The sequence below is a fragment of the Haliotis asinina genome, chromosome 8 (assembly GCF_037392515.1).
Source record: "Haliotis asinina isolate JCU_RB_2024 chromosome 8, JCU_Hal_asi_v2, whole genome shotgun sequence".
NCBI lineage: Eukaryota > Metazoa > Mollusca > Gastropoda > Lepetellida > Haliotidae > Haliotis > Haliotis asinina.
Window position 1 is genome coordinate 61,411,371 of NC_090287.1, and position 24,482 is coordinate 61,435,852.

The window sequence follows — 24,482 nt, forward strand, 5'->3', positions numbered from 1 at the left end:
TCTTTAGTTCCAGCTGGTGTGATCCGTACTCCCGATAGTTTGATGTTGCATGGAAGTTGTTTGATGTTGTATGGAAATGTAGCCTTGGCATTGTCTTTAATTCCAGCTGGTGTGATGCTTAATACCGGGTTTCCATGTTTGCCGATAGTTTGATGTTGCATGGAAATGTAGCCTTGGTATTGTCTTTAGTTCCAGCTGGTGTGATCCGTACTCCCGATAGTTTGATGTTGCATGGAAGTTGTTTGATGTTGTATGGAAATGTAGCCTTGGCATTGTCTTTAATTCCAGCTGGTGTGATGCTTAGTACCGGGTTTCCATGTTTGCCGATAGTTTGATGTTGCATGGAAATGTAGCCTTGGTATTGTCTTTAGTTCCAGCTGGTGTGATCCGTACTCCCGATAGTTTGATGTTGCATGGAAGTTGTTTGATGTTGTATGGAAATGTAGCCTTGGCATTGTCTTTAATTCCAGCTGGTGTGATGCTTAATACCGGGTTTCCATGTTTGCCGATAGTTTGATGTTGCATGGAAATGTAGCCTTGGTATTGTCTTTAGTTCCAGCTGGTGTGATCCGTACTCCCGATAGTTTGATGTTGCATGGAAGTTGTTTGATGTTGTATGGAAATGTAGCCTTGGCATTGTCTTTAATTCCAGCTGGTGTGATGCTTAGTACCGGGTTTCCATGTTTGCCGATAGTTTGATGTTGCATGGAAATGTAGCCTTGGTATTGTCTTTAGTTCCAGCTGGTGTGATCCGTACTCCCGATAGTTTGATGTTGCATGGAAGTTGTTTGATGTTGTATGGAAATGTAGCCTTGGCATTGTCTTTAATTCCAGCTGGTGTGATGCTTAGTACCGGGTTTCCATGTTTGCCGATAGTTTGATGTTGCATGGAAATGTAGCCTTGGTATTGTCTTTAGTTCCAGCTGGTGTGATCCGTACTCCCGATAGTTTGATGTTGCATGGAAGTTGTTTGATGTTGTATGGAAATGTAGCCTTGGCATTGTCTTTAATTCCAGCTGGTGTGATGCTTAATACCGGGTTTCCATGTTTGCCGATAGTTTGATGTTGCATGGAAATGTAGCCTTGGTATTGTCTTTAGTTCCAGCTGGTGTGATCCGTACTCCCGATAGTTTGATGTTGCATGGAAGTTGTTTGATGTTGTATGGAAATGTAGCCTTGGCATTGTCTTTAATTCCAGCTGGTGTGATGCTTAGTACCGGGTTTCCATGTTTGCCGATAGTTTGATGTTGCATGGAAATGTAGCCTTGGTATTGTCTTTAGTTCCAGCTGGTGTGATCCGTACTCCCGATAGTTTGATGTTGCATGGAAGTTGTTTGATGTTGTATGGAAATGTAGCCTTGGCATTGTCTTTAATTCCAGCTGGTGTGATGCTTAATACCGGGTTTCCATGTTTGCCGATAGTTTGATGTTGCATGGAAATGTAGCCTTGGTATTGTCTTTAGTTCCAGCTGGTGTGATCCGTACTCCCGATAGTTTGATGTTGCATGGAAGTTGTTTGATGTTGTATGGAAATGTAGCCTTGGCATTGTCTTTAATTCCAGCTGGTGTGATGCTTAGTACCGGGTTTCCATGTTTGCCGATAGTTTGATGTTGCATGGAAATGTAGCCTTGGTATTGTCTTTAGTTCCAGCTGGTGTGATCCGTACTCCCGATAGTTTGATGTTGCATGGAAGTTGTTTGATGTTGTATGGAAATGTAGCCTTGGCATTGTCTTTAATTCCAGCTGGTGTGATGCTTAGTACCGGGTTTCCATGTTTGCCGATAGTTTGATGTTGCATGGAAATGTAGCCTTGGTATTGTCTTTAGTTCCAGCTGGTGTGATCCGTACTCCCGATAGTTTGATGTTGCATGGAAGTTGTTTGATGTTGTATGGAAATGTAGCCTTGGCATTGTCTTTAATTCCAGCTGGTGTGATGCTTAGTACCGGGTTTCCATGTTTGCCGATAGTTTGATGTTGCATGGAAATGTAGCCTTGGTATTGTCTTTAGTTCCAGCTGGTGTGATCCGTACTCCCGATAGTTTGATGTTGCATGGAAGTTGTTTGATGTTGTATGGAAATGTAGCCTTGGCATTGTCTTTAATTCCAGCTGGTGTGATGCTTAGTACCGGGTTTCCATGTTTGCCGATAGTTTGATGTTGCATGGAAATGTAGCCTTGGTATTGTCTTTAGTTCCAGCTGGTGTGATCCGTACTCCCGATAGTTTGATGTTGCATGGAAGTTGTTTGATGTTGTATGGAAATGTAGCCTTGGCATTGTCTTTAATTCCAGCTGGTGTGATGCTTAATACCGGGTTTCCATGTTTGCCGATAGTTTGATGTTGCATGGAAATGTAGCCTTGGTATTGTCTTTAGTTCCAGCTGGTGTGATCCGTACTCCCGATAGTTTGATGTTGCATGGAAGTTGTTTGATGTTGTATGGAAATGTAGCCTTGGCATTGTCTTTAATTCCAGCTGGTGTGATGCTTAGTACCGGGTTTCCATGTTTGCCGATAGTTTGATGTTGCATGGAAATGTAGCCTTGGTATTGTCTTTAGTTCCAGCTGGTGTGATCCGTACTCCCGATAGTTTGATGTTGCATGGAAGTTGTTTGATGTTGTATGGAAATGTAGCCTTGGCATTGTCTTTAATTCCAGCTGGTGTGATGCTTAATACCGGGTTTCCATGTTTGCCGATAGTTTGATGTTGCATGGAAATGTAGCCTTGGTATTGTCTTTAGTTCCAGCTGGTGTGATCCGTACTCCCGATAGTTTGATGTTGCATGGAAGTTGTTTGATGTTGTATGGAAATGTAGCCTTGGCATTGTCTTTAATTCCAGCTGGTGTGATGCTTAGTACCGGGTTTCCATGTTTGCCGATAGTTTGATGTTGCATGGAAATGTAGCCTTGGTATTGTCTTTAGTTCCAGCTGGTGTGATCCGTACTCCCGATAGTTTGATGTTGCATGGAAGTTGTTTGATGTTGTATGGAAATGTAGCCTTGGCATTGTCTTTAATTCCAGCTGGTGTGATGCTTAGTACCGGGTTTCCATGTTTGCCGATAGTTTGATGTTGCATGGAAATGTAGCCTTGGTATTGTCTTTAGTTCCAGCTGGTGTGATCCGTACTCCCGATAGTTTGATGTTGCATGGAAGTTGTTTGATGTTGTATGGAAATGTAGCCTTGGCATTGTCTTTAATTCCAGCTGGTGTGATGCTTAATACCGGGTTTCCATGTTTGCCGATAGTTTGATGTTGCATGGAAATGTAGCCTTGGTATTGTCTTTAGTTCCAGCTGGTGTGATCCGTACTCCCGATAGTTTGATGTTGCATGGAAGTTGTTTGATGTTGTATGGAAATGTAGCCTTGGCATTGTCTTTAATTCCAGCTGGTGTGATGCTTAGTACCGGGTTTCCATGTTTGCCGATAGTTTGATGTTGCATGGAAATGTAGCCTTGGTATTGTCTTTAGTTCCAGCTGGTGTGATCCGTACTCCCGATAGTTTGATGTTGCATGGAAGTTGTTTGATGTTGTATGGAAATGTAGCCTTGGCATTGTCTTTAATTCCAGCTGGTGTGATGCTTAATACCGGGTTTCCATGTTTGCCGATAGTTTGATGTTGCATGGAAATGTAGCCTTGGTATTGTCTTTAGTTCCAGCTGGTGTGATCCGTACTCCCGATAGTTTGATGTTGCATGGAAGTTGTTTGATGTTGTATGGAAATGTAGCCTTGGCATTGTCTTTAATTCCAGCTGGTGTGATGCTTAGTACCGGGTTTCCATGTTTGCCGATAGTTTGATGTTGCATGGAAATGTAGCCTTGGTATTGTCTTTAGTTCCAGCTGGTGTGATCCGTACTCCCGATAGTTTGATGTTGCATGGAAGTTGTTTGATGTTGTATGGAAATGTAGCCTTGGCATTGTCTTTAATTCCAGCTGGTGTGATGCTTAATACCGGGTTTCCATGTTTGCCGATAGTTTGATGTTGCATGGAAATGTAGCCTTGGTATTGTCTTTAGTTCCAGCTGGTGTGATCCGTACTCCCGATAGTTTGATGTTGCATGGAAGTTGTTTGATGTTGTATGGAAATGTAGCCTTGGCATTGTCTTTAATTCCAGCTGGTGTGATGCTTAGTACCGGGTTTCCATGTTTGCCGATAGTTTGATGTTGCATGGAAATGTAGCCTTGGTATTGTCTTTAGTTCCAGCTGGTGTGATCCGTACTCCCGATAGTTTGATGTTGTATGGAAGTTGTTTGATGCTGTATGGAAATGTAGCCTTGGTATTGTCTTTAATTCCAGCTGGAGAGAAAGCGAAGACACTGCCTTTGTGATTCTTAGCGTTACTACAGGTCACCCTCACACAAGACAAACACAATCACATCACATCACTACATTGTCTGGAATTGTGCCGTGACTGGTGTCATGTTTGCAGAAGCACTTGTCGGGGTGGGACACACAAGCTTGGCTCTGATGCTTTGATGGTAATGCCTAATCCGTGAGTTTCTGAGTGAGAAGCCAACCAAAGTGGCGGCAATTACGACTGAAAACACCAATCATTGACTCGTTGTTTTATCCCATAACTGAACGAGATGAGTGAGTCGTGTCAGGCTTAAGCTAACAACAGGTCTTAATCCATGAACGATTGATCCCGTGAGTTCAATGCAGAGCTCAGTACAAACACGTATCAATGACCCAGGCTATATATACTTAGCAGTCAGATACGAGCATCACGGCACTTGTGCTGATATTATTTGACACAACTCATTGTCAGAAATCGTTTTTGAAGACTAACTTCATTCAAGTCATGGCCTGCGCACTTTTTGAAGCTCCTGTTTCAAAGCCACTGCACTTTGCCATCCTGGGGCATAGTTTCGTGCGGCGACTTGTTCAAGTCTGTCCCCCTCCACATGGCATCCTCACTACCGTGCGTGGGATCGGAGGGGCGACCGTCGCTCGGATGAAAGCTGAGGTGGATGCCCTTGATGCAGCTTTTCAGGGCATTGTGTTCTTTCAAGTGGGAGAGAACGACGTGTCGGCCTCTACTGATCCTCGGGACCTGGTCGAAGACCTGCTGGATCTTCTGGACTACCTTCGGTGGAAACGGCCAGGCTCCAGGCGGTGATACGGAGTCTGTTTCCGAGGGTAAAACCAAGGAACATGACGGTCTCTGCCTACAAGCGGAAGGTGGAGGAGGCGAACCGGCGCTTGAAGAAGATGTTGCGACGCCGTCTGGATGCCACCCTTTGGGAACACAGCCAGCACATGAGGATGGGACCTGCGCTGCTAGCCAAGGACGGCGTACACCTGACACCAAAAGCTAATGGGCAGTTCTGGCTTTCCATTCGTAAGTGTATGTGTAGGTATGTTTAATCACTCACTCACTCACTCACTCACTCACTCACTCACTCACTCGCGTGATATCAAATAAGCTGTTTTGCATCCCGCCGCACGCACAGGCTTTGGCTTTGGGTGGCTTTAAGGGTGGGAAAACATAACGGCAGCCACACGTGTCGCACATGACGCGAAAGTCAAGACACAGGGCTTCCGACCCATGTCGAAGACAAAACCCTGGGGTCGATGTACGAAACATGACAAGTACCTACAGCGTGAAAAAATTGCCATAAATCGGGATAAATCGGGCTTAAAAGCGCCCCGGCGTCGAACCCGGTAAAGATTTGTCACTTCTGATGTTACCACCAGATAGCCCTGGGGACCAGCTTCACGTCGATGTGAAACCTGTCAATAGGATGTGAATATTCAACGTTCGAGTGACGTTTAAAAGATGCTCTCCGAGTAAGGCTTTTGTCTTGGTAAAATTACAGGTCTATAACAGATGGGAAAATGGGCGTGGACGCCCAACCAGGCACCCCATGTCGACCCCGTGATAACCCCAGGTGCTTCATGCACGTGGCCGAATTTTCATGTATGATATGTGTGCAGTATGTCTCTTTCTCCCAGGATGGGACAATTAGTGAACGCAGGATGCATAGATCGAACCCTGGTGATATCAAATCTGAGCTGTTTTGGCCCCCGTTACGCGCACGGGGCTTAGCTTTGGGTGGCTTTAAGGGTGGGAAAACATGACTGCACCCGCATGTGTCGCACATGACGTGAAAGCCAAGACACAGGGCTTCCGATCCAGAGTCAAATCAAAACCCTGGGGTCGATGTACGAAACATGACAAGTACCCGCAGCGTGAAAAGCTGCCAAAAATCGGACTTTAAAGCGTCCCGACGTCGAACCTGTCGACGGCAGGTCATTTCTGATGACACCGCCAGATAGCCCTGGAAACCAGCTTTACGTCGATGTGCAACATAGGAATGGGCCGTGCATGGTCAGCGCCCAGGCGGCCGTTAAGTGACGGCACCCTACGTCTCTTGCTCCCTGATATAGGCCACGGCGTTGTTTGAGTGCTTTTGTTTCAGCTTCAAAAACTTCATTCACATACACCTTTTTTCCATTAGGGAAACATACCATCTAGTGAAAGGTGTTTGGAAGTAATAGTGCTAATTTTATAATTTAAAAAAATCGGTAGGGTGTTTTTGAGGTGTTGAAAAATGTGCCATCTCGCGGTTCTGTTCTGATCCGCCATTGAAATAGTATAACTTTGAGTGTTTCTAGATATTGCTCCAAAACCTCTTTCACATGCACCTTAAATATTTATGAGGGGAGTATACTATGACCCGAAAGGTGTTTGCAGGTAATATTTATAATTTGATAATCTAAACATATTGTTAGGATGTATTTGAGGTGTGTGAAAAACGTGTCATCTCGCTGATCTGTTCTGATCCGCCATTGAAATACTACACAGCATTTTTTGAGTGTTTCTAGTTATTGCTCAAACAACGTCTTTCACACACACCTTTAATTTCTGTTAGGGAAACGTTCCATTTGGTGAGAGGTGTTTGAAAGTAATAGTGATGATTTTATGAATTAAAAAAATAATTGGAAGGGTGTATACATTCACAAGTATTTCATGTGTGTGAAAAATATGACATATCGTTGATCTGATCTGATCACTCATTACTACAAGCCAATGTTTGAATGTGTTTAGTCGTCCTAAAATTCATTTCTTTCAAATACACCTCTAAGTATTGAGGGGAATATTCTATCTGGTGAAAGTGTGAGGTATGACATATCTGATCTGCTCTAATCTGCCATGGATGCCTTTGATGCTTGAATGTTTTAGTTCTGAAACTATTGTTGATATTTGACAAAAGTGCAAAGGACTTTTTAACGCTTTGTGATGGTTTTAAACTTTCTGGTTTTTTTAGGTGGGAGTGACTGTGTCAGTATCCATGCAATAGCGCACATGCAGGAAGACATCTGGTCATCTTCATTAACTGCCCTCTTAAAAAAAATAATTTCGACTTTGCCACGACCGTCCATTTGTCCATTATAGACTGAGTGTCTGTAAGAATGAGACTGACTGAATCTACAACTCATTAACATGTGCTTAACTTTCCAAACTGTATTCCTGAAGGAAAAAGAAATAAAAATGTGTTCCTCCCTCGTCACATTTTTCTATCAAAAATTAAAAACCAAAGTCTTACTCGTCACTTTTGAAAAGAATGTGCCTGAGAAACATATTTTTATGCAGCCTAAGCATTCCACACAAACAGAAAACCACTGAAACATAATGAGACATTTTAATTGTGTAACAGATAATTTCAAATATTTATAATAACAGTGTTTGCAGTTCTTTAGTTTGCCATTTGGCCATCAGGGCTTGCTGCCACTTGCAGTCTTTAAAGTCTGCATACCCATTTTGTTGAAATCAAACCAATAAAAACAAAATAGTCTTCATTGTAGAGGGTTTCACAATCCCTACAAAATCCATTAGTGAAGTGTATGGAGCACAGAGAAGTTTACACAGAGAAGTTATAGACTGCTGACATTCCTATGCGGCACTGAATATATAATACTATGAAGTGAAACTGGAAGTTATCCTAACATGAAGGATCAGGGATAATTCCTGAACATTACTACAAATTATGGGCAAGATGCTAGTTGAAAAGAAATGAGATCTAATTGACAGAAGACCACAAGGGCCTGCAGATAACTGAAACTGTTGGCCTGATACATTAACAACCGACGCTGGGCCTCTGGGCTGGCGATCGTTTCGAACGCTGTATCAAAATTGTCACATAAACAGAGAGTCTTTGAACAAGGCAATGTGTAAACACATTCTCAAGTCCTCTCATTAATCCACACATGCATCATTCGGCGACAGGAAGTGTAACCAGCTTGTTGTGACAACATTCAGGGGAGCCTACTCCAATTTACCGAGTATTACTCCGGGAGATGCCGATAGTTTCCGACAATAAACTGGTTGAAATACTGTTAAGCGCAGCCGATTTGCGCTGAGAACAAACCAAGTCGACGTGTGCAGTGGAGCATGACGAGGCACACGTTAATTAGTACAAATGGTAAGGAAAGCAAGCGAGTGACCAATCCCTGTTATAGGTTATCCCTGTTTCAAGTCAGCATGGAAGGCTTGTCGCGGAGACGTAAAGATCTAGATCTCGACACAAAAATTACCAAATCATGACTACTTCCAGGGTGGATCATGCAAAATAACTACATTTTACCGTCTTGGATCGACAGGCTAGTGGTTATTTCTGTCCCAGGCAATATGACAAATGCAAAACTGCACATATGACACGTTCTTTTGATCTTTAGATATCGTTGAATGAGACACTTTGAATCAGGGAAAGGTGAGAGATTTTCCATGTATGAGCGTGTGATCAGTTTCTGATAACGTTTAGGGTGAGCGACATGCACAACATTGGATGAATAACACAAGGAAAATTCAGCGGACTCGAGATTTGTTACATTGTTGAATCATCAGTGACTGGTGCGGACACAACTTCTTGAAAAGTGCGCGTGCACACACACGGAGTTAATTTTCACCTGTTTTCACGAGGTTTTCAAAGGTCATTTTATAAAGTTTGGGGACACAGGGAAGTACGCAGAATGGGGCCTAAAATGACGACCCTGCGATCATGTCATTGTATAAATCATGGAAAGAAAGAGGAGATTATGTATCTTTAAGCAGTACCTTAAATGGACTAGCTGAAAACTACATATTCCTTGCACTTACTGATTGTTTATTGACATATAACCATATCTTACCTTTTGCTTGGTTTGGTTGCGCAAAGACGTATATTAACACACACACACACACAACCGGGTGTTCTTTAGATAAGGAAGTATTACTCAGGGGCAAGATGATACCGGACGGCTGATGTATGACATACGATAGAGGGGTTGGGGAGGTGGGGATGGTTGTGAGCAGTATAAATAGATACTCTATACCTGTGTGGGCCTCTCTAAAGTCTTTGTTCCTCGACACGCTATAGTGATCATATCTGTATTGTAGTAAAAATCCCCACACGTTTGCTTGCACACCAAGTTATAACTGGGGGACTCTTCAAACCGTGTTAAACACACACTCACCACTCACTCACTCAACCACTCACCCGACTTAAATCCACACACAGATACTGTCATAAATGATCATTTACCAGAGTTGCTGTTCAAATCCGTGGACTAAATGAAGAAATGTCTTACACTCTGCAATGGGTTTATTGGAAAGGCTAATGTGGAAGGTTGCTCTGAACAACTGTTCTGTTCTAATTAAAGCGTTGCCATGGTTACCTGTACCCACAAACTCACAAGGTTAAAAATTACAAATGAAATAGAAATTTCGCATGGGTGATATGAATGATTCGCCTCTTGATGCATATAGTAAATACGTTAATGGTCTCCAAGATTTAATTTTAACATAGTAGGTTGTTGATATGATTCACACAATGCAATATTAAGGAAGATGATCTATTGATATCACCAAATCGATACATACATTTGAACTTTTTTCAAGATGCTCATATATCACAAAACAAATGAACGATATCTTTTTTGTTTCTTGGACATCAGAAAATCTTTTCAGTGCCACAGAATATATTGTAGATATCATTCCTTTTTAGATGCTATGAACCAAATTTCTGATAATAAATATTTAATTAAATCGCTACCTGTATCGTGACATAGTATAAATTGGATAGCAATCAATTATCACTACTATTGATATATAAAAATAGAAGGCTCAACGAGGATGTTCGAGAAGCACGTGCACAAGATGTGACCATATTTGACCGTGAATATGCTAAATATTTCATGTATATAAAATAGGAACGGTACCAGAACAGAGAAAGGTATTTATTCATTAACCTGTGCTGTGCTGTCTCCATGCTTTCTCGCACACCCGGTTGTCCCTTTCTGTGCACTCCTCCCTCGTAACAAATAGTGAACTGTGTCAATATTTAAATGAAAGTTTGTTAAACATCTTTTTTTTATTTTAAGGGAAAACAATTTGCTAAAAAACTCACAGTTTATATGATGTACCGATTATGATCAGCGTTTCACTGAGTATGTTATGTTCATTAGTTTTCGAGCAAGACTGCAATTCATCGGTCCGCTTTTGAGACTATACGATGGTACTTGATAGGTGATTTCATAAAAGCTTGCAATATCAACTAGGTAGTTGTTACCTTAGTTGATATTTTACATCAGCCTTTTGATGAGAATTGAGATGAGAAAATGCAATAACCATTTTTTGTAGCATTGTTTACAGTGGTCAAGTTTTGTTTCAGAGGGGAAAAACGAGAGAACACATGAAAGTTCCTTTTTAACCCCCCGGCATGCAATGCGGGGGGATATAGTCGACGCCTCGTCTGTCCGTCCGTCCGTCCGTCCTTCCGACCCCCATCCGTAATCATTTTGTTTCCGGAGCATAACCGTTCAATATTTTTAGACCAAACTTGATAGATATAGTAATCTCAGCCTATGGTTGTGCCTTTTGCTATTTACAGATTTTTGGCATTTTTATATATATATTTGTTTTGTTTTTCCATGGAACATTTTGGTGTTAATCTTATGGAGGGGTGGGCCTGGTTTCCGGAGCAGAACAGGTCAATATTTTTCTGCAAAACTTGGTAGATATATCAGTCTGAACATATAGGGATGCCTTTTGCTATGTACAGTTTTTTGTGATTTATTATTTTCTTGGTCTCCATGGAAACGTTTCGGACTTAAGTCTCAAAAGTGAGAGGTGTGTTTCGATTCCGGAGCAGAACTCAAAAGCCGCTCAATATTTTTCTGCAAAACTTGATAGATATATCAGTCAGAAGCTAGAGTGGTGCCTTTTCCTATGTACAGGTTTTTGTGATTTATTATTTTCTTGGTTTCCATGGAAATGTTTCAGACATAGTCTCAAAATTGAGAGGTGTGTTTCGATTCCGGAGCAGAACTCAAAAACCATTCAATATTTTTCTGCAAAACTTGGTAGATGTGTCAGTCAGAAGCTGAAGTGGTGCCTTTTGCTATGTACAGGATCTTGTGATGTATTATTTTCTCGGTTTCCATGGAAACGTTTTGGACCTAGTCTGAAAATTGAGGTGTGTTTCGTTTCAGGAGCAGAACTCAAAAACTTCTTAATATCTGTCCATACAGTTTGGCAGATATGTGTGGCAGACCCCAAAGTGGTGCCTTTTGCTCTCTACAGGTTTTTGTGATTTATTATTTTCTCGGTTTCCACGGAAACGTCTCAAAATGGAGGGGTGGGCTTCGTTTCCGGAGCAGAACTCAAAAACCATTCAATGTTTTCTGCAAAACTTCATAGATATATCAATCAGAACCTATAGTGGTGCCTTTTGCCATGTATAGGATCTTGTGATTTATTATTTTCCCCGTTTCCATGGAAACGTTTTGGACCTAGTCTGAAAAGTGAGGTGTTTCGTTTCCGGAGCAGAACTCAAAAACTTCTTACTATATGTTAGTAAAACTTTCTAGATATGTGCTGCAGACCCCAAAGTGGTGCCTTGTGGTTTGTAGAGGTTTTTGTTATATACTATTTTCTTGGTTTCCATGGAAACATTGCGGACTTAGTCTCAAAATGGAGGGGTGGGCTTCGTTCCCAGAGCACAACTCGAAAACCATTTCATATCTTTCAACAGATCTTGGCAGATATATGACATTGTGACTTTGCTAGTTACAGATATATGGCATTTATAATTTTCATGAATTCATGAATTGAAACTTTGTCTAAAAAAAACGATGAGTAACTCTCAGATTATTTGTCCTTTCAAACATGTGGGGGCCGGGGGTATATGTCATCTTCTGATGACTCTTGTTTTATTTTCCAAGTGTCTTCACAATCTGTTGATGAAAGATTTGTGAAGAAACCCGGAAAGAATTAAAGGAACACTTTTGCTTTAATATGATCCCTATTTTTTTCCCCTCAGTTTATATGAAATCTTGATACAATATCAAAATCTGGCGACAATAATGCCCCTTTAAGACCACAAACAGTTATACAATATATACTTAATGGTACGGACTGAGACTTTGACAGAGTGGTTTGGGACCTGTGTTTACACCATCTGGATCCGCCTGTGTCTCAGGACGCTAACTGAAGAACAAGGCATGCTGATATCAAGTCATGAATGTGTACAGTGCTGAGATCCGAACCGATGATTATAACTTGGCGACCAAGAAACGCAATTTGCAGAGCAAATGGCCCCGTCAGAGTACAACGAGAATAAGCGCAAAGAAACTTGTCTGCTGCAAAATGCATTTCCTTGAACATCGACATTAACAATGCATGAAGCAACGTTGAAAGATTTCTTCACGTTCAAGAAAACCATCCACCATTGCAACTCTGGTTTAAAAAAAAAACGTCAGCGGTATCTGAAGACCACTGGAGTCTTAAAATGAGAATGAAAATGAGAATACCTTTTCCGCACATGCTGCTTTATACTTAGTGGCTTTATACGCACGCGCACCAGTCATGGAAAAGGGCGACAACGCTACATATTCAGTACGTAGCGTAATTTAAGGCTTCTTGCGCATCTTAGATAGGGCGACCTTGAAAAAATTACAGCCTTGTCACATTGTCGTGCTTTGGGTGAAAACTAATATATACCACTTCAAAAAATAAGGGGTTTTCCACTTTGCGCAAAGGGCTTATAACGCTGAAAACTGCCATCAAGGCATACACTTTGATGGGGTATTAGTACTATAAAGGATCTTTTCTATAGTTCAAGTACTCCATCAGAGACAGTATATGCCTTTATGGCATTTCTAGCGTTACAAGCCCCTGAGTTTGCGAGCATGCCACTGCCAATGCATATGAGAACATTCATTGTCACTGGGGTGACAAAGTCCCCAGTCGCAAATGATCAAATCCAACTAAAAATGGAATGAAAGTGAAGGTCGTAATTTAAAATGAAGTAAAATGTCAACAAAAACATGAGCAGTTAAACCCTCTTGGTGTCTTGCTGTGTAGTTGTTCAAAGACACAAATATTTTCAAGACTCACTTTGACCTTTACAAGAATGTCATAGTGTACGAAATATGTGCCTTCCCCAGATTAAGCCAGAATGTGAAGAAAATCCAATGAACGGTGTTTGAGAAGTCGCGCTTACAAGGGTAAAACATTCGGGTCCCCTTGTGACCTTGAAATGAAGGTCAAGGTAACGAAACGTGACTGGGACCTTTCTTATACTATAATGAACCCAGGTTCCAAAGATGAAAAGAATCTCGTCAAAGGTTCTTGAGATATTGAGATAAGTCGTACATAAGTACGGGCGGAGCCTAATACTGTAACCTCCGCTTCGCACTGAACGCGCCGCTGTGGACTAAAAGTAATATATATCCATACAGGTGAAACATTTCCAAAAACAATGAAAACAATGTCACATTTTCCCTCAGTTTCTCTTATCATCTGTTTCCACCTTGGCTTCTTCATTTGCATTTTATCGGTCTTCTAAATCCAATATCCCCACCTGTTTAATGATACAAGTAGGGGGTTTCAATAGTTGACCCGAGTCCAAGTACTTAGTCTCGGTATTATTCGTTACACCAATTCAATACTCACACATTTCCTGACGTTCATCATGGACGGAATGCGGAGCTAATTATCAACTTCTGACGAGACAATGTGTCTTTTATCATCCTAATTGAAAAACAAGTCTGATGTTTACTTTTGAAACAAAAAAAAGAACTGATATGAAGTGGAACTGCTCAATCCTCATCCTCACACGCAAATGCGTTACAGAAATGCTGTTTGACTTCTCGGATTTGAAATTTGAAACCTCTGTTGATATGACAGTACCGACACATACATTTGAATGGGGATTTTTTCATTTTGCTTATACACGTATATCGCAGGATGAAATATCATCTCTTTTGGTTCTTTGACGTAAAAAGTTCAGTTATAGGTCGCGAAATATCCTTTATCTATCATGAAATATCTTTTAGATACTATAAATAAAATTTCTGTTTATCAGTATTTAATAATATCGATACTTATTTCGTGCCCTAAAAATGAACGTTTGTGACACCAATTATTTTTTTACCAATGATAGACATGTAATAAAATGGAAGATATAAGGAAGAAAAAAAAGCAAGAAAATAGAAGAATCCCAAAGAATTTTCAAGCTTGGTTCTTAAAGGCGGTCTGACTAGCGGTCCGCTAAATCTCGAGGCACCGATTCTTGTTTAAATCACAGATTCTGTCAATCAAAACTAATAGTTTTACAGCATCACGTTATTAGGTGTGGTAAGGCAGGTGCCATAATACGTTTTCAAAAGGGTTGTTGTTGATGTTGTTTAACGCTGCTTTCAGCAATACCCCAGCTGTACGGTGGTCAGCAAATAAGCTTGCCTGGACCAGACAATGCAGTGATCAGTATCATCGTTTTACACAACAGGGATATGACAAGTGTCAACAAAGTCAGCAAGCATGGTAGACTCTTCGCAGAAAACTAATACGTCGGCTTGATAGATTGGTGGAAATATATATCCAACACGCCACAGTGCTACAAATTTTCTCAAAATGTACTCAGATAATTCTTGTAAAAATAAGCTGATGTTGAAAATACAGGGTATATAGTCCTGCTAATTTTCTATACCATGAATAAAAAGTTAAGCGCCACCTAGTATATTTTTCAAAAATATAGGTTGGCATATAGGAAATCTTTCAGAAAAAAATACGAGCTGTCACAATGTCGTTTAGTACTTTGAGTTCAAAAACAAAGCTATAATGGAAATTATCTATTACTTTCAACAGGATGCATGCGCTTTTGGAAACCATGAATTTTGGTTTCCTCAAAAAGGTTACCTTTCATAAAAGTGAAAATAAGAAATGACTTATATGGTCACATGATCGTCACTTTTAACAAGTGAAACCTAAATTTAATAGCCTTGTATAAGCACAACAGGAATAGTTATTGTGATTTAAAAGGCAGTGTCATCATATCTGTAACAATATTTCCTTTAATTGTAAATACAAATGATTATGACATCCCTAAAACAGTTACCAGATAAACCTTCTCTAAATATGGATTGGTCTTCCCAATTAGTTCAGCCTAAAATTTTCACAGCTTCACATCTTAGTCTTGAAATAGACTGGCGCTTTTCTCGTTATACTCACGAGGTTTGGTGAGGCTACAGAACAAAAGTAATATGAGGAGTAGTCTCCCCTAGTCTGACTTCCTACAGGATGATGCCTTAACACAGATATGTCTATCTATTAAACGTCATGGAATGGCTAGAGGCATAAATTCTTTTTGCTTTGTCCCAAAATTTTCTCAACATGGTCTACAATGATGGGCCGGGGGAAGCACATCTGAAACCATTCTCACTTTGGTGAATCCACGAGTGAGTCAAGTGATGACATACACATCAGGTAAAACTGGACCAGAAACAATTCTCATTGGGGTTTGGCGTGAGGCAAGCATAACAATTAATCATTGATGGATATCTTGTCACTTGAATAGTGAAGATCATTCACATCATGCCACGTGATATTTAGTGAGTGAGTGGGAGAGTTTAGTTTTATGCCGCACTCAGCAATATTCCAATTATATGACGGGGGTCTGTAAATAATCAAGCCTGGACCAGACAACCCAGTGATCAACAGCATGAGCATCAATTCGCGCAACAGTGAACCGATGATATGTATTCCAGCGATTCCTTGGATCCCAGTGTTCGATTTCTCTTTCAACGTACAGTGACAGTCTCAGGAGGCAAACATCCTGGTCATAAAGGGGGCACAGCTCAACATGGCCTGCTGTCTTAGCCACATCCAAGTCTTTGACAAACAATTTGGAAAACAAACCAAATTGACTTTTTCAGTGGCTAACATCTTTTTGTCCTAGTAAATAAAGAAAATGTTATCCATCAAAACTGTAATGGAAACACTCCACGCCCATAGTTTTTGTTTGCATCAATAATGCAGGATTGTGTTGTAAAATCAACACTTGACAAATGCCTGGCAGCATGGGCATTGATCTGTGCCATGTGTGACAGCACTAAACCAAGTCAGTGAACCCAACCACATGATCCCATTAGTGGCATCATGAAAAGTATGGATCTTCCTAAACCCTACCCTGGATCTTCCTAAACCCTTCCCTGGATCTTCCTTAACCCTACCCTGGATCTTCCTAAACCCTTCCCTGGATCTTCCTAAACCCTTCCCAGGATCTTCCTTAACCCTTCCCTGGATCTTCCTAAACCCTACCCTGGATCTTCTGGAGGACAATATGCATCAGCTTCAGAACATTAACTTGAGATGCAGATGCTAAACAACCACAAAAGACACATCTTCCTTAACCCTACCCTGGATCTAGCTAAACCCTTCCCTGGATCTTCCTTAACCCTACCCTGGATCTTCCTAAACCCTTCCCTGGATCTTCCTTAACCCTACCCTGGATCTTCCTAAACCCTTCCCTGGATCTTCCTAAACCCTACCCTGGATCTTCCTAAACCCTTCCCTGGATCTTCCTTAACCCTACCCTGGATCTTCCTAAACCCTACCCTGGATCTTCTACAGGACAATATGTATCAGCTTCAGAACATTAACTTGAGATGCAGATGCTATACAACCACAAAAGACACATTTGAATACTCGCCCCTCTCCCCATGTACTCAAAACATAATGAAAACAACACAGATATGATAATAAGAATTTACTGAACATTGCCACAACATAAAATGGAAAATTCACATTGACTAAATGTACATGTTTAAGTTTTCGCTACTTTCTTGATGAATCAGTGTGCAGAGATGAACAACTCAATCCCTGTCTCAGCACAGTACAACACCCTATCTTATGTGAATGGCCTACTGAGGTCATTATTAAATCTAACCCTTTTCTTTACTTGTCAGATCAGTTTGCTTTATCTAATAACAAAACAAACAATCATTGCACTTAAGCTTATACTTTCCCTTAGCTTTTTTCTAGTTTCTGCCTTGGGCATAATCCTTGTGTAGTCAGTTTACATACAACTTTTCAAAACTATGTCAAACAAAGAATCGTATGTCACCGGCGCCTGATGGTATTCTGAGAACAATGGGTAGTATATCATTCAAATAAAATCCCCCATAAAAAAATGTGAAATGCCTAAATGGTCCCTTGAATACGATCAATTCTAAAAATGTTTGTAACTACTACTTCATATAATTCTATGTCCAAGCTGTTTTAGAAAAATGAATGTCTGCCTTATGGTGTTTTTAAACTGACCATAGCATAACAAACAAGACGACTACATAGTCTGGACATTGAAAATGTATATTGTCCACAACAAGCATATCGACATCTTAAACCATGTATAATATCGGCAAAATGTGTTGCAAACATTGTCCAGGAGAGACAAATCACAGCACTTGGAGATACATGTCTACAATCCTGGATTATAAATCTTGTACAATTTCTCATATTTTTTTGCCCCAAGATCCATAGAGTTTATTGCTTTGTAAAATTGTATAACTGTGTCAGGTTCCCAGAAGGATGTCAGCCATATAGCCTATGTCGCCATACAAAAAAAATGTTCTAACAAAAGGAAGATTGTGTTGTGCAACTTGTAACAAGAAAGCCCAAAGTAAGAGTACACATGAGTGTATGTGGACAGAAGCATGTTTTGACAGGGCAGGCACCTCATAAGAAAGAATCACACCAGGTTTTCAGACACACATAGCAGTCCCCCGCCTGTTTGGAATTAGCAGAGCATGTGTCCTTCAGCCAGTCTATGAACATCTCCTCATCTTTCTTCAACACCAGGAACTGACCCAGGACAACGTATGCCTGGAAAAACAAGAAACAATAATTGTTGGAGATGAGAGGTGAAAGGAGTTGAAACAGACTATCAACACTAAGCCAGATTTTAGTCCTACCACCTGAGCGACATTCTCTTCCCACAGAGGTTACTTGTCATATCTTCCTACGAACCTCGGCCATATTTCGCAGTTCTCATAAAATCCCCTAGCAGCTAAAAATGGCAGCAGATTTATCTCCCTTTTTTTCTGTCCAATCAGAACACATATTACATCGACCTAGATTCAACTTGACAAATGCAAGCAATGTGGAGAAACAAATACGACATGACTGAGTTCTGTCTAGAAGAAACATTTGAGTATCGCACTTGGGAAGATGTCCTAGTTTTAATGATGCATCCGGAAATTACCGAGATCTTGCGAATGATCACTTTTGAAACAAGGTTGCTGATTGCACAACTAAATCTGATTGCCTCCAATCACAAGTCTTGAACACTCGCACCATGAAGGGTCGTATTAGAACAGAGGTTAGGTAGGAAGATATGACAAGTAACCACAGTGGGAAGAGAATGCCTGAGCGAGTGCATCCTGCAGTTTAGCATGCATACCCACATGGGTAAAAATATATATCATTCTTTACTTATCATGCTTATTCACTGATGCTACATTATTAATTCACTGCAACAGAAATGTTCGACATGTAACTTGTAAGATGACTTTGACTGCCCTGGATATGGAACGCACAGAAATTTCTTGGGTTCAACCTAGTTTATACTTAGACTTAAATGTATTGACAGTACCTGTCTACATAGGTAACCATCATGAACGTAAGTGTCAAATGTTATTGTGACATTTTCTAAAAAAAACCAAGAGTCATCAGAAGATGACATATCCCCCCGGCCCCCACATATTTGAAAGGACAAATCATCGGACAGTTACTTATTGTGTTTTTAGACCAAGTCTGTATTGTTTCCATGGAATTCAAGAAAAGTATAAATGCCATATATCTGTAATCAGAAAAAGTCACCATTTCAAGAACTGTCTCGTATATCTGCCATGATCTTTTGAAAGATATGAAATGGTTTTCGAGCTGTGCTCTGGAAATGAAGTCAGCAACATGTTCATGGAACAGAGAAAATAATACATAAAAAAAAAGGAAATAGCAAAAGGCACCACTTTGGGGTCTGCCACACATATCTACCAAGTTTTACTGACAGATATTAAGAAGTTTTTGAACGAAACACACCTCTCACTTTTGAGAGTTAGTCAAAAACGTTTCCATGGGAACTGAGAAAATGATAAATCACTAAAACCTAGAAATAGCAAAAGGCACCACTTTAGGTTCCGATTGATAAATATATATATACCAAGTTTTGCTGAAAAATACTGAATGGTTTTTTAGTTCTGCACTGGAAACAAAGCCCATCAATCCATTTTGAGACTAGGTCCAAAATGTTTCCATGGAAACCAAGAAAATGATAAATCACAAAAACCTGTAAATAGCAAAAGGCACCACTCTGGGGTCTGCCACACATATCTACCAAGAAACACTGACAGATAGACTAACAGCTAGTCTCTGAAATGAACATATTTTACTGAAAAAACATTCATACTGAAAAAAAAACATAATATAATGAAATGGAACCCTGAGACTTTCTTCATCCTGAAGCTAAGGAAATCTAGACTTGCCACATTTTCTAGACTTGCGTGGGTTTTCTTGAATATATATACTTTAGGGTCTGTATGACAGACTAACTGACACACATTTAGAAGTTTTAGAGTTCTGCTCCGGAAACAAAACACACCTCTTACCTTTGAGACTAAGTCCGAAACGTTTCCATGGAGACCAAGAAAATAACAAATTACAAAACACTGTAAGTAGCAAAAGGCACCACTTTAGGTTCCGATTGATATATCTATCAAGTTTTGCTGAAAAATATTGAACGGTTTTTTTTAGTTCTGCTCCGGAAACGAAGCACATCCCTCCATTTTGTGTCCGAAGTCCGAAACATTTTCATAAAAACGGAGGAAATAATAAATCAGAAAAACATGTAAGTAGCAATCTTAAATATGTCTGCCACACATATCTACCAAGTAACACTGACAGATATTAAGAAGTTTTAGAGTTCTGCTCCGGAAACGAAACACACCTCTCACTTTTGAGACAAAGTCTGAATCGTTTCCACAGAAACAGAGAAACTAAGAAATCACAAAAACCTGTAACTAGCAAAAGGCACCATTGCAGCTCCTGATTGATATATCTACCAAGTATTACAGCAAAATATTGAACAGATTTTGAGTTATGCTCCGGAAACGAAACCCATCCCTCCATTTTGAAACTAAGTCCGAAACATTTCAAGAAAACTGAGAAAATAATAAATCACAAAAACCTGTAAATACCAAAAGGCACCACTTTAGGATCTGTCACATATATCTACCAAGTTTTGGAAAACGATATTGAACGGTTTTTGAGTTATGCTCCGGAAATGAAGCCTGCCCCACAACTAGACTAACACCAAAATGTTCCATGGAAAAACAAAAAACATAAAAACTCTGTAAATAGCAAAAGGCACAACTATAGGTTGAGATCATTATATCTATCAAGTATGGTCTAAAAATATTGAACGGTTTCTGAGTTATGCTCCAGAAACAAAATGATTACGGACGGACAGAGAGACGAGGCGTCGACTATATCCCCCCGAATTATAGGCCGGGGGGATAAAAATCTTGAAAATGAATTTTTGTGTTTGTGTGTGTTTAATTGATCAAAGAAAAGTAATGAAGCACTTGTTTGAATTGCACCAAATTTGCAACAAGCATGCCATATTTGAACACAATGGCAAGCAATATTCACTTTAAGGGGCCAGACAATAGGATGTTTATCATTTCCACTCAGTGAAGCCTTAAAAAGTGTAAAAGAGCACCTCTAGTCATCATTCAGGAGCAAGTCAACATGCTACACCTTGGGGAAAATGGAAACACCATTGGTTACTTACGGTGATGTTTTCAGCAAAACAATCAAGCTACACATCGTCCCTGTTGTGGTCAGACACAGTAGCAGCCCCACAATAAGACCAGTGGATTCAAACCATGCACCTCCAATACAGTTTCTAGCCAGCAACCTTACTGTCTGTATCATGCCTGGCAACATTTGCACTAAGGCAAAGCAGACAGGAAATTCTGATGACAGATTATCAGTGATTATAGACATTTAAGTCTCCAGAGGAGCAGAGAACACCTGCTGTAGGGAGCATGTGAGATGAGGAGAGTTCTCTTCTCTTTTCTTCATATTTCACTGTGTTAAAGTGTTACCTTGGCTGACAAGATGACCTCTTTTGTCACCTGATGGTTACATCTGGGATAAAATGAAGCCACATCTGTAACATTATTCAAATTTCCCAACAATCACATGTGAGAAATCACATATGGAATTTCAGTGACATCAAGTGACCTCAGTGAGGCAGAGCAGCCAGGCCTGCAACTGTGTACAAGGTGGACACACGTTACTGACCATGTGACCTTGCTTGTGACCTGCCTTTGTGTTGATGCTAATTTGCATGTGACAACCTGCTCAAAGTTTGAATCCTATCTGTCCAATCTGTATCAATCAGTGTATATTGATGGTGACTCCAGCTCCAGTGAATGATTCAAGTGGTGTGGTACTGGGGTCGGATTCGACCCAGTTCTGTTCACGCTGTACACCAAGGCACTTGGATCAATCATTAAAGGTCACATGCAACATAAAACGCAACTTTGAAGATTCTGGTACCATTTGGTATGCACTTACCGAAACAAATCATAAAAAATGCCAATTCAACCGATAAAGTTGAAAAAAAAAAGCGATGAAAGAAAAGCCCGCGAAATCGGAGTTCAAACGTTTCACTAAATTCCCCCCATCGCTGGGAGGAAAACTGGTTTCAGCAGCTGTGCTGCGCTGTGTTCATAATGCATGCGCAGTGAATAGGTTCGCGGAACTTGAAGCAGTATGCGTGCCCAGAGTCTGAGGTCGTGAGCAGTAGTCTAATCTTGGTTGTGTACACAAACAAGTAAATAATCCCACTCGTTACGTAAAAAAACATGTTGATTATGGTAAGCAGTCTCTGCCTCAGAGAAAGCTCAGTGTCTGGTTTATTAACACCTATATGTCTGCCTGTCTGTCTGTTAGAGACAACATGCAGTACACAGCTTGTTGTCATTGACCACGTGCAATTTGAACTTAACACCTATCAGAATATACAACGTAAAGAAAATAAATTGATTTATGACTCGTGCACCCGAGTCCCTCTCTACCACATTATGTAATTAGGCACGTGTGATACACATGTCATGATTCGGATGATTGGATCTGACGGAAACTGGTGCAAACTCTTGTCAGTGTCAAGTCCTGCTTTGTACTTGGACAAATGACAGATTCCAGCTACGCAGTAGTTTACAATCTCTACTGAGATGATTTTTGATTCGATCGAGCGCAAATTCAGAGAACATGTATTTTCAAAACCTAACATCTCTATATACATTCTTCATTGATAACAACTTCTTTTAGTGTATATGATTTTTTGTTTGACAACAGTATATGAATCCATACTGAAACGACGCATCCAGTACACAAAAAGAAGTTGTTATCCATAAAGAATCTTACTTTCTTGTGACTTGCCATACTTCTAAAATGCCCATCAAACAAATCACCTTTCTGTACACATAATGAACCCTCAGCATATCAGCAAATGAAACAGCCAATCGGAAGCCGTCATTACACTTGAGTGCAGATCCACCCGCTACAACTGGGTTCGGTCTCCCGAAGGCTTCGTTTCGGGGGAAGTAAGCCTAAGTACAAAATATTGCACTTTTGAATCGCAATTGTATGCTTATAATTTTGTTTATTTGTTTTTTTAAAAGCAGCAATGTATATTATAAGTCATGAAGAAGTGATAAATGTGTTTTAATTATGTTTGATTTTTTAGTTGCATGCGACCTTGAAGGTACATGAGATCAATAGGCATCTATATAGAGAATACTACACAAGGTCTCATTACATATGAATCATATGAAATGAGAGTCTTTCCTTATGGTTTCTGACTGAGCCAAAGCTCATTAGGATAAACTGTAACGCTACAAATTTGCCCATGCCTCTCGCTTACCTGACTGTTACCTGAGCTGATGCTATACCCATGTCACAGATCTTGAGTTTCAAATGAAAATAACGTTGGTTTGTCAAACAACTTTTATATTTTGTTGACAAAAATTATAACAAAATTCTGCTGAGTTGTATGTATGTATGTATGTATGTATGTATGTATGTATGTCTGTCTGTCTGTCTGTGTCTGTCTGTCTGTCTGTCTGTCTGTCTGTCTGTCTGTCTGTCTGTCTGTCTGTCTGTATGTATGTATGTATGTATGTATGTATGTATGTATGTATGTATCACTCGGAAGCATTCCTACAGAAAAAAGCATCTGGAATAGTTCGGGTACACACATTTTTTACAAAATACTTGAATGGGTATGTGCTAATGTTACCTTTCGTGATTTGGTAAGCTGTGTTCTGACTGGTCAGCCTAAAAGGTTAGGTGGGCGATCTGGCTGTGATCCAGCGAGATTGAGGTGTCTGGATCGAGCCCACCTGTGACCAGGAGTAAAAATCTTGGAGTCAACTTTGTGTGCAGACTCTCTCCGTGTTGTCACAACCTCTCGTGTACAGTACACAACCCTGTTCACTTAAAAGAACCCATGAATCCGTTGGTGTAAGACCAGATGGTAGCCACATGAGTACTTACATATACCCAGTTGCGAGTACAGCAACATGCAGTATACTTGGACAGAGTGCTGAGACTATGTGTCCCAGTCCACACAATTGTAAACTGGGTACCTCGATAGGATGAGACAGCCACAATAAACTTGGTGTGTCTAATGGCATTAAGAGCTGTATACTCCCCAGGGAGTTGAGATTGATAATATGATGTGATGCTGAGATGAACATCCAATGATTGAGGGAAACAAATACCAGCGCCTTGAGCAAGCAATAGTTGCATGGATATGTGCGCTAAACAATACCTTTAAAAAAAGATAATAATAATAATAATTGAATCACCCGAACCCTCTCTGCTGCATTGCAATCTTACTCTGAAAACATAATAGTGAGTGAGTGAGTGAGTGAGTGAGTGAGTGAGTTTAGTTATACGCCGCACTCAGCAATATTCCAGCTATATGGCGGCGGTGCGTAAATAATCGAGCCTGGACCAGACAATCCAGTGATAAACAACATGAGCATCGATCTGCGCAATTGAGAACAGATGACGTTGTGTCAACCTAGTCAGCGAGCCTGACCACCCAATCCCGTTAGTCGCCTCTTACGACAATCATAGTCGCCTTTTATGGC

The 24,482-nt window shown here is 40.4% G+C and overlaps 1 protein-coding gene across 2 annotated transcripts in view; it reads right to left on the reverse strand.

Moving 5' to 3' along the window:
* LOC137294676 (barrier-to-autointegration factor-like) overlaps nucleotides 1–24,482 on the reverse strand; it is a 95,236-nt gene that overhangs the window by 65,837 nt on the left and 4,917 nt on the right. The window contains exon 3 of one of the 2 annotated variants that reach the window (XM_067825746.1): nucleotides 17,012–18,141. The exons of the other annotated variant lie outside the window; for it this stretch is intronic. Coding sequence (XP_067681847.1) covers nucleotides 17,995–18,141 — 147 coding nt within the window. The 3' untranslated portion in view covers nucleotides 17,012–17,994. Of the gene's footprint in view, nucleotides 1–17,011; nucleotides 18,142–24,482 lie in introns of those variants that run through there. 2 annotated transcript variants of the gene reach the window in all.